General features: G+C 46.1%; 1 protein-coding gene across 2 annotated transcripts; it reads right to left on the bottom strand.

The window, feature by feature from the left end:
- Positions 1-2,047: 2,047 nt before the first annotated feature.
- POLR2G (RNA polymerase II subunit G) lies at positions 2,048-5,353 on the bottom strand. 2 transcript variants are annotated; one of them, XM_070783036.1, is made up of 8 exons: positions 5,237-5,353; positions 4,995-5,104; positions 3,623-3,884; positions 3,041-3,091; positions 2,869-2,934; positions 2,694-2,765; positions 2,470-2,503; positions 2,048-2,264 (listed from the first exon to the last, which is right to left on the bottom strand). In XM_070783036.1, the coding sequence occupies exons 1-8, from the start codon at positions 5,246-5,248 to the stop codon at positions 2,251-2,253; spliced, it is 621 nt and encodes a 206-aa protein (XP_070639137.1). In that variant the 5' UTR covers positions 5,249-5,353; the 3' UTR covers positions 2,048-2,250. The 2 variants fall into 2 exon arrangements, with proteins under 2 accessions (XP_070639137.1, XP_019810834.1); XM_019955275.2 differs by having other exon boundaries at positions 3,623-3,782.
- Positions 5,354-16,331: the final 10,978 nt, after the last annotated feature.

The following is a 16,331-nucleotide window of genomic DNA, read 5'->3' as shown; positions in this document are numbered from 1 at the left end:
ACTCACATCACGAGGCAAACAGTGAATTAATCATTTTATGTTCATCCAAGATGGGACCATTTGCAATGAGCTGTTTATTAAAGGAGCTTTCTGCAGGGGAGCATGAATGTACACAACCTCACCCTTCCCCCCTCTCAGGGTTAGATGCTGCTGCCTCTAGACAGGAAGATCCTGAGACTGGAGGAGCCGGAGCCCAGAAAGCCAGGTGGATGGGACTGGGGTTGCCATAGCAACACTACCTAAGGAGACTGACACCCTGCTGAAACTCCTCCAGTCATACTCAGAATGACATATGATGTAATCTCAGGACTGTGCTTGGTCCCTAGAGTGTCTTGCCCACTTATGCATGAAAGGAAGAACTCCGAAGTTCTGAGTCTGAGATCAGATCTCCTGTTTGTTGGCAGGCCTCCTTGCAAAGGTGTTATTGGTAGGGACAGCCTCTGGTAACCTTGGCAGCATGAGACAATGAAGAGAGGAAGGCCCAGAGGCCTGCAGGACGCAGTGAAGCACCATCCAAGCTGTCTGGGGCTGATTTGCCTCCAGCTTGAGTCAAGGCAGGGGCCAGGGAAAGGAGTAAATCACCTGGCCACAGCTGGGAGAAAGGTGGCTCCCTCTCACTCCCCAGCTACCCAATGCCTGGCAAGAAGAGTTATGATGGTTTTACACTATTAAAAAAAAAACAGCTCCACTACTCACTAGCTTTGTGACCTTAAGCATGTTAGTTCATCTATTTTATCGCCTGTCAAGTGGGATGACAAAACATTACACTGAACTGTTGAGAAAATTCAATAATGTATGTAAAGGATTGAATATATTACCAGGCGCATACTCCTGTCACTATTAAGCCTGGGATCGCTTTAAGAGGTTGTAACTTCCTGAGAATTCCCTGATGATCCAGTGGTTAAGACTCCACACTTGAGGATTTCACTGGTGGTCCACTGGCTAAGACTCTGCACTCCCTATGCAGTGGGTCCAGGTTCGATCCCTGGTCAGGGAACTAGATCCCACATGGTGCAATTAAGACCCAGTACAGACAAATAAATTAATTTTTTGTTTAAAAGACACCACATCACTTTCATTGCTGACAGCTCAGGTTAAATCCCTGGTTGGGGAAGACGGCCACTTGCACATACGATCTCTGACACAGAGCAGCAACGCTCTGACATACCATCCAAAGAGGGTTGTATGACCATATTACAATAAGGAAACATAAGGTCACCCAGCTAGGACTAAAACCCAGTTCTGTATCAACCCAAATACTGTGTTTTCTACTACACAGCTCTGCTTCTTAAGGAAGTCAAGGAAAGCTTAAGAAAACAAAAAGTGACTGAGATTTGATGGATTACTAGGAAACAAGCAGGTAGGTTTGGAAAAGGCATTCCAAGTTAGGCAAATAGTATTGCCAAGACATAGCATCGAGGGAGGGTGGTGTGTTTCTTCAATCTTCTTCTTTTGCATATTTTTGTTGTGTTATCCCAATGAGATTATGAGCCCTTGCATATGTTCAGTTAGTATATTAATTGATTAGTAAACAAAGGCTATTGTTTATGTGCCCATCCTAAGGACTGGGACCCCACAATCTGTATCATTACTGTTCTATTATTCACCTCCGCCAACCCTACTGTCTCCTCTTCCCCCTCCCCAGCTACAATCTTGGTTATTTTAAAAGCTGAGAAGAGGGCAAATTCTCTGAAACTAGACCGGGGCCCTAGACTAGAGTAGCTCTAACGATACAACCATTTGCTGAAAACCAAAGACCCAACAAACTCTGGGAGACAGTGAAGGACAGGGAAGCCTGGCAAGCAGCAGTCCATGGGGTTGCAAAGAGTCGAACATGACGAAGCGACTGTACAACAACAACCCAACACTACAGCCTTACCTTCAGTGAGGTCAACTTGAGACCTTGGCAAGAGGGTCAGTCAGATCCCCTGGTGGCTGAGGCTAGTTAAGGCATCAGGCCTAGAAAAGAGGGGCTAGCAAGCCACTGGCCCTCCAGCCTTTTTACAAAATGAGTTGTTCTTACCAAAGAAAGGAGAGGACACTTCCATGAAAATCAAGGACCTTTTATGGTTAGAACACACAGTCAAAAATCTGGGAGTGGCTGCTAAGCCATAGGAAGAGCCAGGTGTCTTCTGAGGGCAAGGAACCCTCCTTGCCTCCCGATAGCAGCCAGACTGGGCCTCTGGACACCATGGGAAGTGTGACAGTCACACCTCCTAGACAGGGACCAAACAAGGTGGGTCATGGTGCTCAGCTCACAAGCCCTGCCGAGAACAGAAAAAGCACAGTGCTTAGACCCAGAGCTCGGGACAGCCCTAACCATGCACTTCTCATTCCAGGGGGCAAGTGTCCTTGGTCTTCCAAGCAGACAACATGAGAGTTTCTTTCATCAGTGGCTCAGGCATCAAATTCCATATTCACCTCCTGTGCCCACACACCCCTCCTCCAGACAACAACCCTGGCACTCACCCAGGTAATCATCCATCAGGGAGCCGATAGCAAACTGCAGGAGGAAAGAAAAATGGAAATGAAGCCAAAGCAAGCAGAGTGCTCTCCTCTAACCCTCAGCCCCAGGCCTTCTGCCCACCCATCTCTTCTTCCTGGCAGGAGAGCACAAAATCCCCAGGAACTCTGAATAGGAAGAATGCAACAGCTCGGCCTGGTATGAGCACGGTGGCAGTCAGGAGACTCACAATGTCATTCTTGTCCACACGGGTCCCCACAATCTTCAAGCGGATCTCATCATCCTGCTGAATCACAATGTCCTGGGGAGGAGGGAACAGTACATTCAGAAACCCCCAGGCCTATACCCTCCCTCAGAGTGGCTCATTCCCTTGGCCCTCTCACCAATTTCTTCTGCCCACTCACCTCATCCATCGTTTTGTAACACGGTGGGTTGGAGTTAGGATCAAATTCCATCTCTGATGGGATGGACTGAAAGTAAGGTCAAACTGGGTAAGAGCACTTGAAAAGGATGCTTCAGTAGATTCTCACGAGTACAGGTCTCCTCCTTAGACCCACCCAGCGTGCCTAGACTTACATGTCGAGAGATGAAGCAGGACATGGGCCCGATTTCTGTGAAGAGTCCAACCTAGAAGGGAAAAGAGAGACCTTGCTTTTTCTTTTGTCCCCCAAAGTCTCCTAAGCCTCCCATCTTTATCTGGTTCCTAACAATATTCTTCATGTTTTGAAACCACTGTGAAGTTTGTTGTGTGTTTGTTTTCCCAAGCTTTCATTTTAAGCTAAGGAAGTATAGTGGTAAACAGCTAAGACCTAGAACTTGTCATTCTGGGCTTTGAACACTTGTTGGACACATGACTGTGGCCAGGAGACTCAACTTCTCCAAGCTTCAGCACGGAGATAAAAGCACTCATTTCAGAGTCATTCCGAGACTTTGCACACCACCTGGCCCACAATGGAGGCTACTCCTGTTTTGACTCACTATTGACTTACACGCCCCTGAGTGAGGCAGGGCAAGATTACCATACTATTTGACAGGTGAGGAAACTTGAAGCATAGAGAAGTGATTTGACCAAAGACACAGAATTTGACCAAAGTGGGACCCATCCCAGATCTTCTAAAAGAGGGACCTTCCCACTACCTCCCCTGTGGATGGTCTTACCTTGTTGACCTGAGTGACCACCGCATCCACGACCTCCCCTTTAAAGGGCCGGAAAACAATGGCCTTGTACTTAACCGGATAAAGGACAAAGCCTCGGCCTGGCTGGATCACACCAGCACCGATATTGTCGATGGTAGTGACGGCAATTACAAAGCCATACCTGCAAGGAGGCAGAGAAACTGAAAGGCACTGTGTGTGGAAGGCCTCTGAAACCATCTGCCACGGCAGGGCTTCCCTGGTGGTCCAGTGGTTAAGAAGTCCCCTGCCAATTCAGGGGACGCAAGTTCAATTCCTGGTCCGGGAAGATTCCACACAGCACAGAAAAGCTAAGCCAGTGTGCTGCAACTACTAAGCACAAGCCCTAGAGCCCGTGTGCCTCAACAAGAGAAGCTACCACAATGAGAAGCCCACACACGGCAACTGAGCCCCACTTGCTGCAACTACAGAAAGCCCGTGCAGCAACAAAGACCCAGCGCAGCCAGGAAAAAAAATACAAAAAAGCATCTACTGCAAGAGTCACTGACCCTGGAGGTAAAGGGGGAGCACAAAGGGGGAGTAGTTGGCCCCCTGGCCCCAGGAGAGCTTAATGATCAAGAGAGAAGACAGGACAATCAGCAGCAGCTATAATGCCAAACGCTGCTCTCATAATTTCACAGTGTCCAAAAGAGCTGCAGTCCTTAATCTCAATCTTGGTGATGTCTCAGAATCACCTGGGAGAAACTTATTAAAATGCCTGTTCCTGGGCTGGTCCCCAGTCTTGATGCTGTAGGGATGAGATAAGGCTCAGGAACCTGTATGTTCAAAAAACACCTCAGCTTACTCTGATGCTGGATACCTGAGTACTCTATAGCCCTGCTCCTCCCCCCTCATTTACTTAACCTGTGCGGAGCTCCTCTGTGCAGAGCCCAGAAATGGTCAAGTCTCAGTCCTCTTCCTTCCTCCCGCTAACTCTCAATCTGCCTTATCCTGCCCATTCATTCAACAAACTTTTAGTGAGGCCCAAGATGTACCATGCCAGGTCTCTGGGTATGAGGGATAAAGAAAAACCAGCTCCACAAGGGCTGACCTCATTTTGTCTTTTTCACTGCATTGTTCCCAGGGCCCAGTACAGGGCCCTGGCACACAGCTGGAGCTTCAGAAATGTTTGCTGAGTTAATGACAAATGTTGGCTGAACAAAGGAAGTTGTTACGGAGCTTCCCAGAGGGCACCGTAGGAACCCAAAGGAGGAAGCAGCTAACTGCCTGGGAGGGTGAGAGAGTTTGCCAGGGTAGGTAGCAGAAGCTTTCACGGTGTGTAGGCGCTGGGAAGGGGATGCAGGCATAGAAAGCCGTGTGCGCAGTGCTTAAGCGGTAGGGAGGGTGCGACACTCACTTGCCGGTGCAGGTCCCCTCCACCTCGGTGAAGAGCTTTTGTTTCACCGTGTTGAGCAGGTTAGGGCCGAAGTATCGCGGGTGCAGAAGAATCTCGTGCTCCAGGGAGATCTGTGGGGAAAGTGGAATGGATTCGGGCAAGGAGCGGGAGGAATATGAGGCAAGAAGCCGCCCCTAGTCCCGGCCTTCTGCTTCGCTCCTCCTCTTGACCCTGCCCTCGCCGCCACCCGGTGCCCTGCTCACGTGGTAAAACATCTTCCAGGAGGAGGCTGAACAGGAGCGGGGTCTACGGCTTCACGAGCAGCAGAGCCTACACACCGACCGGAAATACAGCAACTTCTCCAACCCCGTTTCCGGGCCTGTCCCGAAAAGTGGGCGGGACTCACAGCCTCCGCGGGTTCCCATTGGGCTTCGCTGTCGTGGGCGGGGAAACCCATGAGGCTCCTCCCCTCCGTCCAGCCGTCAAAGTGCCCAACTCCCTTAAGCGTAACAGTATCTCGGATAGATTAGATGCTTAGCAAATACCTTTAAAAGGAATTAATTAATGAGAGATCGCATAAATAAAGCGCTTTAGTAAAGTCTATTCATTCTGCAAAGAGTTGAAGACTGCTTTCACATAGCAAGCATAGTAAGAAGCTATCCTTATCTCAATTAATCTATACAGCAACCCTACCCGACAGGCTTTGTTATTACTTTCATTTACAAATAAGATCCCAGGCTCAGAAGGGTGAGGTCACTCAGGGTCGGGATTCAAATTCAACATGCCTGACTCCAAGGCTCTTGCATATTCAGGCATTTATTACCGGGCTCTAATAGTTTAGAGTTGAAACCGGCCTAGTCAGAGCCCAGAAGGCAGCGCCCCCTCCCGGTGTGAAAAGAACCTCAAGTCACTGCTCTCCTCTAACCACCCTCCCTCGCCCCCTTACACACAAAGGCCTGTAGAACGGGTAAGCAAGCCTTGCCTGTTCCGTCAACTCTACCCCTACTTTTGCAGATAGTCCCTTTATTAAACTCAGCACGAGAATGAGCATGTAGTCTGTGGGCTGCTGAGGCTCGGATTGATAAAAGGGCCATGCGAAGAGAAACAGAAACACCATGAGACCCGCCCCTATGACAAAGGCTCAGCAAGGACTGCTGGTTCTAAAGCGACAGTCCCTGTGGTCTTGAACAAACCCGCCTGTTGCCTGAGCAAGTTTTAGTATATTGTAAGCAAGAAAGCCTGATTTCATTAGAGCTGTCACACACCGGTTTCCATTGATGCTGCCCATTTCCTAGAACGACTGAGGTCATTGGTCAGCTGCTCAGACTCCATGGGGATCCCCTCCACCTGAGACAGCACAAGGAAGCAGACAGCAGATCAAAGGGCAGGGCCTCAACAGCCTCAACTCCCTCCTTCCCTCTTTTGAAACCAGCCTCCCCGCAAGAGCAATGGTGTGGTGTGCTGGAGACCCTTACAAAAGCCAACTGTTAGTATTTCAGGCACTTTGCAAGCCAGTCGTTAAACACAGCTGTTATGAAGAATTTAGTTGTCTTAACTTACAATTAAATGAATTATACTAAAGAAGGCAAAGACGTAGATGAAACAAGTTTGCTATGCTATGCTATGCTAAGTCACTTCAGTCGTGTCCGACTCTGTGCGACCCCATAGACGGCAGCCCACCAGGCTCCCCCGTCCCTGGGATTCTCCAGGCAAGAACACTGGAATGGGTTGCCATTTCCTTCTCCAATGCATGAAAGTGAAAAGTGAAAGTGAAGTCACTCAGTCGTGTCCGACTCTTAGCGACCCCATGGATTGCAGCCTAACAGGCTCCTCCGTCCATGGGATTTTCCAAGCAAGAGTACTGGAGTGGGGTGCCATTGCCTTCTCCGTAGCAATATATTAATAATCGTTGAAGACAGATGATGGATAATGGTGGTTTCTTACACTTTCTTCCTTCTACTTTTCTGTGTTTGAAATTGTTCATAATAAAAAGTTTGAAACAAGACAAAAGTAACTGTGATATTTACAATAAAAACACCAACACATATATACTTGGTCTTCTTCCCCATTTCTGTCACAGAACTCCTAAAACCCTTGGAATTGCCTAAATGATAAAATGATAAAGATATCTTGATATTCATAACAAACCTCTTTCAACTACACCTGAGTTTATATCAGTGAAGTGAATTTTGGAAAGCACCTAAGCCAGGAGATAGAACCAAGTGCTGACCTGGCTAATGAATTAATCAACCCTGCCAGTGTAATGAAAATCTCCATAAAACCAAGTGGATGTGGTTCAGAGAGTCTAGGGTTGGTGGAGACCTGGAGAACTGGGAAGACTAGTGAGTTTGGACGGAGTATGGGAGCTCCACGCCCTTTTCCCAGTCAGAAGCACAGGTGACAGCCCGACTTACAATTGCCATTGGAAGGAGAGGGCAGTCTTGTAGGGCTGAGCTCTTAACATGTGGAAACCTGTGTTATCTTCGTGCTGATGGTGTCAGAATTGAGTTAAATTGTAGGACACTCATCTGGTGTTTGTGATTTGCTTGGAAGTATGGGAGAAAAAAACACACACATTGTAATTAGAGTCAGAGTCTTAAAACTCTCACTTCCTGTTTAATATAGTTTACTGTTATAAATGCTCTTCAGGTTATTTATACCCATTGTGTCTGTGTGGTGTAAATGTTATATATAACTGTAAATGCCATTACAGGTATATGAGTTTCAGTTGCTCTGACATCCTCACCAGCACTTGGTATTGTCAGCACAGTTTGTTTGTTTATTTGTTTGCTACCCTAATAACTGGTTGTAATTGTGGTTGTAATTTTCAGTTGCTTAATGACTAAGGATGTTGAGCATCTTTTCATGTGCTTATTTGCCAAGAGTGATATTTTCAAAACTTAAGTCAAATCGTATCAATCCCCTGCTTAGAACCCAATGGTTTCCCAAGGCACCAGAATAAAACCATCACTCTAATCTACCAGACAGGGGCCAGATTTAGTCGACTCTATTTTCTGCCTCTCTTCCTTTTGCTTTCTCCACTCTGGCCACACTGGCCTCCTCTCCCACATCAGGAGAACTTGTTTCCTCTGCCTAAAATGTTGTTGGCTCTGATTTTCACCTGATGGGGATGTGGGAGCTTCTTCTCATTTTTCAGGTGTAAGCTCAGTGTCACCACTTCTGAGAGGCCTTCCATGACTACCCTGACTTAAATAGACAAACCACAGTCACACTCCTCTATTGTATTGCTTTGTTTTATTTTTGTCACAGAAGTTGGCTCTATTTGGCATCTTTTTTCCTTTGGCTGTGCTTAGTCTTTGTTGCTGCATGCAGGCTTTCTCTAATTGCAGCAAGCGGGGCTACTCTTCATTGCAGCATGCAGGCTTCTCATTACAGTGGCTTCTCTTGTGGCAAAGCAAAGGCTCTAGGGCATGTGGGCTCAGTGGCTGTGGCACACAGGTTCAGTTGGCCCAAGGTATGTGGGATCTTCCTGGACTAGGGATCGAACCAGTGTCCCTTGCATTGCAAGGCAGATTCTTAACCACTGGATCACCGGGAAGCCCTGACATCATCTTATTAATTTATACATGTATATACTGCCTGTTTCCCCTCAAGATGGGCAGGGATTCTTGCTCTTGTGTTCCTCTATATCTCTGAAGCCTAGAAGAGCCCCTGGCACACAACAGGTGCTTGGGATGTATTTGCATCAGTAAGTGAATCTCTAGCACCTAACAGTGTGCTTGGCAAATAATCAAAGTGAAAATTGCTCAGTCGTGTCCAACTCTTTGTGACCCCATGAACTATACAGTCCATGGAATTCTCCAGGCCAGACTACTGGAGTGGGTAGCCATTCTCTTCTCCGGGGGATCTTCCCAACCCAGGGATTGAACCCAGGTCTCCTCCTTTGCTGGCTGATTCTTTACCAGCCGAGCAACCAGGGAGGCCTTAACAGTGGGCTTGGCAAATAATGGAGTTTAACAAATATGGGTGGACTGAACCTCATTCTTGTATTGAATCTATTATTATCTCTTCAAGCTCCTTAGGCTTTGCATGGCCATATAAATTCTCCCCTAGCCCTCATATCTTTGCATCCAAAGCTTCAGAATTCAGAGACAAGCTAGAACAGAAAGGAAATAGCAGTGAAGAACAATCACCTGTATTGACATTCGGAATACAAAGAAAGTCTGCTGACAGATTGTTTCATTTAGCTTTTGGTGCACAACAAACAACTCAAAAGCTTAGTGGCTTAAAACAACCACAGTAATTTATTTTTCTCATAAATCTACAATTTGAGCAACACTCAGTGGGGAAGGCATACTCCTGTTCCAGGCAACATCAGCTGGGGCAGTTCAGTTGGGGACTGGAGGATCCACTTCCAAGATGGCTCAGTCACATGGCTGGCAAGTTAAAGCTTGCTGTTAGCCAGGAGCCTGGTAGTGGCTGTGGCTGAAACACTTACAGGTACCGTCTTCATGTGGCCTGGTTCTTCACAGAATGGTGGCTGAGTTCTAAGTGCAAGTACCCCAAGAGGACCAGGCAGATCTATCTCTTCTTATGACTTAACTTTGTAAATCACATAGCATCACATCTCTCTGAGGTCACATCACATAGCATCACACCGCCCAGACTCAAGGTGAGAGATCTTACAGCAAGGAGCATCAGTGTCAAACTGTAAAAGGAGCATGTGGGAGGGAAGGTCTTGTTAAGGCCACCTTAGAGAACAAAAGCTGGTGCAAGAATAGGTCTTGCCAACCTACATAGTAGAGACGAGCCTTTGCGATGATGTCTGCCACCTGATGTCTCCCAAAGCTATATACGCAAGCAGCAGGTCCAGCCCCTGGAGGGCAATCTCTGAGAGAGGACCATCCAGCCCAGCTGCCCCTCACCCTGGTTCTAGGCTCCTCAGTAGAGAGGGTAACAGGCAGGAAGGCCAGGGGTCTCCAAACAGAGGAAATAACCTGCAAGTGTCAGACATTTTTTCTCTCTCTCAAAAATGGCAGGAGGAAACAAACTACATGTGTTAAGATTTTTTTCCCCTCTCTATATAAATGTAAAAAGGTTTCTCTTAAAATTCTGTGATGCCATGAGGACACCTGGCTCCACCCGAACTTAACTTTTCCCCAACCTTGAGCTAACCAATGTGGTTTTCTTATGGAAATGTTTGTCTTAAGCTATGTTAATGAACCATGTATTTACCCTAGACTCGTCTTCAAGAGTCTTCAACTTGGACGAAAAGTTATGACCAACCTAGACAGAATACTAAAAAGCAGAGACATTACTTTGCCAACAAAGGTCTGTCTAGTCAAGGCTATGTTTTTTCCAGTAGTCATGTATGGATGTGAAAGTTGGACCATAAAGAAAGCTGAGCACCAAAGAATTGATGCTTTTGAACTGTAGTATTGGAGAAGACTCTTGAGAGTCCCTTGGACAGCAAGGCGATCCAACCAGTCCATCCTAAAGGAAATCAGTCCTGAATATTCATTGGAAGGACTGATGCTGAAGCTGAAACTCCAATACTCTGGCCCCGTGATGGGAAGAACTGACTCATTTGAAAAGCCCCTGATGCTGGGCAAGATTGAAGGTGGGAGAAGAAGGGGACGACAGAGGATGAGACGGTTGGATGGCATCACCAACTCAATGTACATGACCTTGAGTAAGTTCCAGGAATTGGTGATGGATAGGGAAGCCTGGAGTGCTGCAATCCATGGGGTTGCAAAGATTTGGACACGACTGAGTGACTGAACTGAACTGAATTATCTTCAAGTCAGTTCTGCATAAGACTCAAAACTGACTTAACAAACCAGTATGTTTTACTCATGCAAATGTTCTCTTAAGCTATGTTCATGAGACTGTATTTGCTTGGAAACCTGCCTTTCTTCAAGATTCATGTCAATCATTTTATGGCCCGGGACAACTCCCCTTGTGCCAATGTTATCTCAAAATGCATGATGTGGATGAGGGGCCTGGTGCCAGTCTCTGAGTTTTGAGACATTTCCTTTCTCTAATTAGACTGCTAGGAGCTATATAACATCCAGCTAATGACTAGCAGGGACCACTCTTTCTGTCTGATGTCTATGTCAGAAGCTTTCTCTATCTCTTTTATACTTAAATAAAACTTTGTTACACAAAAACTTTGAGTGATCAAGCCTTGTCTCTGGCCCCAGATTGAATTCTTCGTGTCTTTCATGGTTCAGCAACATGAACCAAGTTTCATCAACATGAACCAAGTTTCATCTTGGGGGCTCATCCAGGATTCTTCAGGACTAGGTAAAGATGCTTGGAGCTCTAGTTCTTTGTTCTTCTAGCAAAAATGTTTTCTGCTGTACTTTATTAACTCTATGGTGTGTTTGTGTGAATGAATGACATACCCTGTGCAAAGCAAGTGAGGAGCCCTGCTCTGCGGTTCCGCGGTGACCTCATAGGGCTTATGGCAGAAACCCTTTCAGGTTTTCTACAGACCTGCCAATGCCAAGAGGCACACAGTATCTCCTTTGGGGATGGGCCAGAAATGGGCAAAGCAGATAGACTGAACTCTCCTTTCTCGGTCCGACATTTTGGTCTCTTTGACCATTTCATAACTTCCTGGGAATTAGAACTACTAACCTGATCTGTCAGATCATAGACTTTCAAGGGACTTCTGATCCATGATGTTACTGTGTACTGTTACTTAGGTCCCAAACTTAGACTGATAGTCAGGAAGCACCTAACCTCACTAGGAGTCGAAAGTTCGGAGGCTAGATGGAGCTCTAGCTCCAAGAGCATCTCTCAGGTTAAAGGTTACTCAGATAGGAAGTACAGCTTCTTCCTTTGGTAACACTAGCTCTTAGTGGACCAGAGGAGGCTCTCCAGTGGCTTTTGTCCCAACTCTTTAGATATTCTTTCTGTGAAATTGTGGGAATGAACTGGAAGGACTGGCCCTAATAACTCGAGGACAAAAATCACTTTTTCCTCACTGGCCAGCCCTTCACCATCTCTTTTGCTATCGCTTATATCAGACACGACTGAGCGACTGAACTGAACTGATACTGGTGTGGTGACACTCGGAAGGAACATACCGGTTTTATGTTTGTACCAGTCTTATCGTGGTCAGGAATATACTGAGGGTCGTGCACAGGCACTCAGGTGATGAATGTTTCCCTCAGTGGTCTTAGCTTGGGAGGCATTCCAGAAGGTTACTCCGATTGCACCCCAGGTGGCATAAGAGGCAAGCAAGGTTCTAATGGTGAGGAACTGGACACTAGTCTGGGATGCCATCAGGTCTACCCCTGGTGCATCTCTACCCTGCCTCGGTGGTAGAGCCGGGAGGAGTGAGTATGGTGCCAGGGAAGGAAAGCTTTGGTGAAAAGTCTGTCTACACCCCCATCTAGAGCAGGAAGGGATGCCTCTGGTAGAAAGATGGTGCTTGTCACTTTTTTCTCTCTTACAGATTGGAGCTAACAATTCCAGCCTCACTCCTTTGAACTGTATCCTGAAAAACTGGGATAGATTTGATCCCCAGAGCTTAACGAATACATGCCTGGTCTTCTTATGTGATACTGCATGGCCATGGTATCCATTGGAGGACGGTGAACGGTGGCTGGTTGGAGGGTCTCTTAATTATAATACTGTTTTACAATTAGACCGGTTCTGTAGAAAACAAGGGAAATGGGTAGAAGTAGCATATGTGTTGCCCTTTTTCTCTCTGCGAGACATGCCAGCCTTATGTCCTAAGGGTATAGATTTGTGTGTGAAACCTTCAGCCCCCTCTTATCCTCCTACTTTGCCTCTGCACCGGGGCTCCAACCTGAGCAAACTGAAAGTCAGAGAACACCCACAGGAAGGGTTGCCTTGGTCTCAGTAAAAACCTAAACTGAGATTCAAACTGCCCAAGTAGAGGTCCAAACAACCCATCTCAGTACGACCTCAGACTACTCTGGTTTCAATAGAAACTCAGGCAATCAAAGTAAGAGAAGCTCAGACAGCAAAAACTAAGGGTGAAATACAGGATGATATGGAGGATGGGAGACAAAGAGATAAAGAAAATCAGGTTTATCCAATCTATCCCTGGGATCATATGCACAGAGCAGCCAGAGAGGCTGAGAAACAGCCACACAAGCTGTTGCCTCTTCATGAAACACCCACCAGGAGAAATAATCAGTCTATGAGAGTTAATATGCCATTTTCTTATCAAGAAATACAAAGAATCAAGGAGGATCTGGGAGACTACTTAGAGGACCCAGAAAAATATATTAGAACTTTTAAAGGTGTTACTCTGCTTTATGACCTTACTTGGAAAGATGTGATGTATATCCTGGGACAAACACCAAGTGCTGACTTGAAAACTTGAGTTTTGGGGAAAGCGGTTGCCTATGGAGATGAATGGCTTGGTAATGAATCAGTAGGGAAGAGGGAGGATGAGATAGCCGCCCTCCGCACTGGGAAGCAGGCAGTCTGAATTACAGAATCAGATTGGGACTATAACACGGCTAAAGGAAGATGGGATCAGTCATTTTGTCAGATGTGTTCTTGAAGGACTCAGACAAGCGGGTGCTAAGATTTTAAACTCTACCAAATTGGCAAACATAGAACAGGAAGAGAAGGAAGCTCCTGGTAAATTCCTAGATAGACTGAGAGAAGCCCTTCACAGATTCATTGAGATTGACCCCAAAAGTGAAGAAGGAACAGTGATCTTAAAATATAGATTTCTCACTCAGTCCACTCCAGATATCCGCTGTAAGCTTTAAAAACAGGCATATGGACCAAAGCAGTCTTTAAATAATCTGTTACAACTATTACAGCTATTACAGCAGGGGTTATGAGGGAAAGAAAGAAAGGCAGAGAAAGACAAAGGAACAGGTGGAAGCCATTGTAATGGCTGTCAGAACCATTCTTAAACAGCCTGAGAAAAATGCCCAGAGGGACCCAGGTGCAAAGGGATGGGCTTGCTATTACTGTGGAAAGGAGGGCACTTCAAGGGGGATTGCCTTTAGGGATCTAAGCCGCCCTCGGCTCCTTGTCCAGTCTGCAAGGGACCACACTAGAGGAGAGACTGCCCCCAGAGGCATACGTTTCAGGGGTTGGACTCTCAACACAATCAAGACTGAAGGTGCCCAGGGGTCCCCACACAAACTCCCGTTCTAATTACACCTGAGGAACCCCGGGTATTAATAACTGTGGGGGGCTAATCCCTAGATTTGCTTTTAGACACTGCTTACTGAAGCCCCTGGCCCACTTTCTTCCCTATCCGCTTCCATAATGGGACTGTCTGGACTAGCAAAACGGTATTATTTCAGTTGTCTTTAAGCTGCAACTGGGACTCTGTGCTATTTTTCACACAAGTTTCTGATCTTGCCAGAGTCTCCCTCACCCCTTTTGGGGAGGGATATACTGAGCAAGGTCCATGCCTCTATTTTCAAGAATATGGAGCCCTCCCTTTCTCTCCCATTAATTGAACAAAATGTAAATCCTATAGTGTGGGCTGATGGAAAATCTATGGGTCAAGCACAAAATGCTTTCCTGTAGTTGTCAAGCTCAAAGACCTGCATTTATTTCCACATAAAAAGCAGTATCCACTGAAACTTGAGGTTAAGGAAGGGTTAAAACCCATCATTGAGAATTTAAAGGAGCGGGGGCTAGTTATTCCCTGTAACAGTCCATGCAACACTTCTATTTTGGATATAAAGAAATCAAATGATAAATGGAGACTAGTTCAAGATTTATGAATAATAAATGAGGCTGTAGTTCCTTTACACCCCTGGTGCCTAATCCTTATACTCTATTGTCTGAAATTCCTGAACGAGCCAAATATTTCTCAGTAATTTATTTAAAAGATGCCTCCTATTCTGTGCCTTTGGCAAAGGAAAGTTTTTTGGTTTTTTTTTTTTTTTGCCTTTGAAGACCCTATGCCGCCAGCTTCTCAGTTAACCTGGACAGTTTTGCCCCAGGGATTTCACGACAGCCCCCGCCTATTTGGGCAAAGTTTGTCACAGGATCTACAAAACTTTAATAGCTCTGAGTGGTGCTACCATATGTAGATGATATTCTACTCTGTGATGAAACAGAGGAAGCTTGCTCACAAGCCTCAGAAGATTTCTTAAACTTTCTAACAGGCTGTGCTTATAAGGCTTCAAGGGAAAAGGCTCAGCTTTGTCAACAATCTGTTAAATATCTGGGCCTAATCTTATCAGAAGGACTAGGGCCATAGGCCCTGAGAGAATTAAACCTATACTAAATCATCCCCTACCTATGACTTTAAGACAATTGAGAGGATTTTTAGTAATCACAGGCTACTGCTGCATTTGCATTCCAAAACCAACAAACTGGTTTGGTCTCCAGATTCTCAAAGGCTTTTAAGGCTCTTCAGACTGCTCTCCTGCAAGCTCCCACTTTGAGCTTACCCACAGGGTCAGAATTTAATTTGTTTATCACTGAAAGAAAAGGTATGGCCTTGGGAGTTTTGACACAAGCCAGAGGGCCTCACCAGCAGCCTATAGGAGTGGAATCTTAAACTCTAAGATTAATATTTGGATGATAGATAGTAGGCTTCTTAAATACCAGTCATTGTTGTTAGGACCAATAACTAAGCTTAAAGTTGGTGGAAATTTAAATCCTGCCACTTTGCTTCCTGAGAAGGAAGATGAAACACCTGATCAAGATTGTTCCTAATTTCTAACTTTAAACTATGCAGCTCGGGAAATCTGATGGATACCCCATTAGACAATCCTGACATGAAAATATTTACAGATGGCAGTTCTTTTGTTGGGATGGGAAGCATAAAGCAAGTTACGCCATGGTGACGACTGAACAGGTTTTAGAAGCAAAATCTCTCCCCTAGGGAATGAGTGCTCAGCTAGCTGACTGGAGCTCTAGAGTTAAGCAAAAGGCAGCAAGTAAATATCTACACTGATTCTAAGTATGCTTATTTGACTTAACAAGCTCACGCTGCAATGTGGAAAGAAAGATAGCTTAAAACGGCAACAGGAGAACCTAGTAAGCATTTCAGAGAGATCAAGAGACTTTTAACTCCTCTATATTGTCCTAAAGGGAGAAGGCAATGGCAACCCACTCCAGTACTCTTGCCTGGAAAATCCCATGGATGGAGGAGCCTGGTAGGCTGCAGTGCATGGGGTTGTGAAGAGTCAGACACGACTGAGCGACTTCACTTGCATGCACTGCAGAAGGAAATGGCAACCCACTCCAGTGTTCTTGCCTGGAGAATCCCAGGGATGGCAGAGCCTGGTGGGCTACCATCTATGTGGTAGCACAGAGTCGGACATGACTGAAGGGACTTAGCAGCAGCAGCAGAGCATTGTCCTAAAGAAGTAGTTGTTGTGCATTACAAAGGGCACAGCAGGGACAGAGTAAAGTAGCTGAAGGTTG

The sequence above is a fragment of the Bos indicus genome, chromosome 29, assembly GCF_029378745.1.
Source record: "Bos indicus isolate NIAB-ARS_2022 breed Sahiwal x Tharparkar chromosome 29, NIAB-ARS_B.indTharparkar_mat_pri_1.0, whole genome shotgun sequence".
In the NCBI taxonomy this organism is placed as follows: Eukaryota; Metazoa; Chordata; class Mammalia; order Artiodactyla; family Bovidae; genus Bos; species Bos indicus.
The sequence above is the reverse complement of the archived record's forward strand: the minus strand, read 5'-3'. Positions and strand labels throughout refer to the sequence as shown.

Bases quoted from the DNA above. Each gene is read 5' to 3' on its own strand.
- POLR2G (XM_070783036.1), bottom strand. The intron at 3,092-3,622 runs GTAAGACCATCC...TTTCCCTTCTAG, and splicing joins TGGTCACTCAGGTCAACAAG to GTTGGACTCTTCACAGAAAT. The intron at 2,935-3,040 runs GTAAGTCTAGGC...CCTTACTTTCAG, and splicing joins CCTGCTTCATCTCTCGACAT to TCCATCCCATCAGAGATGGA.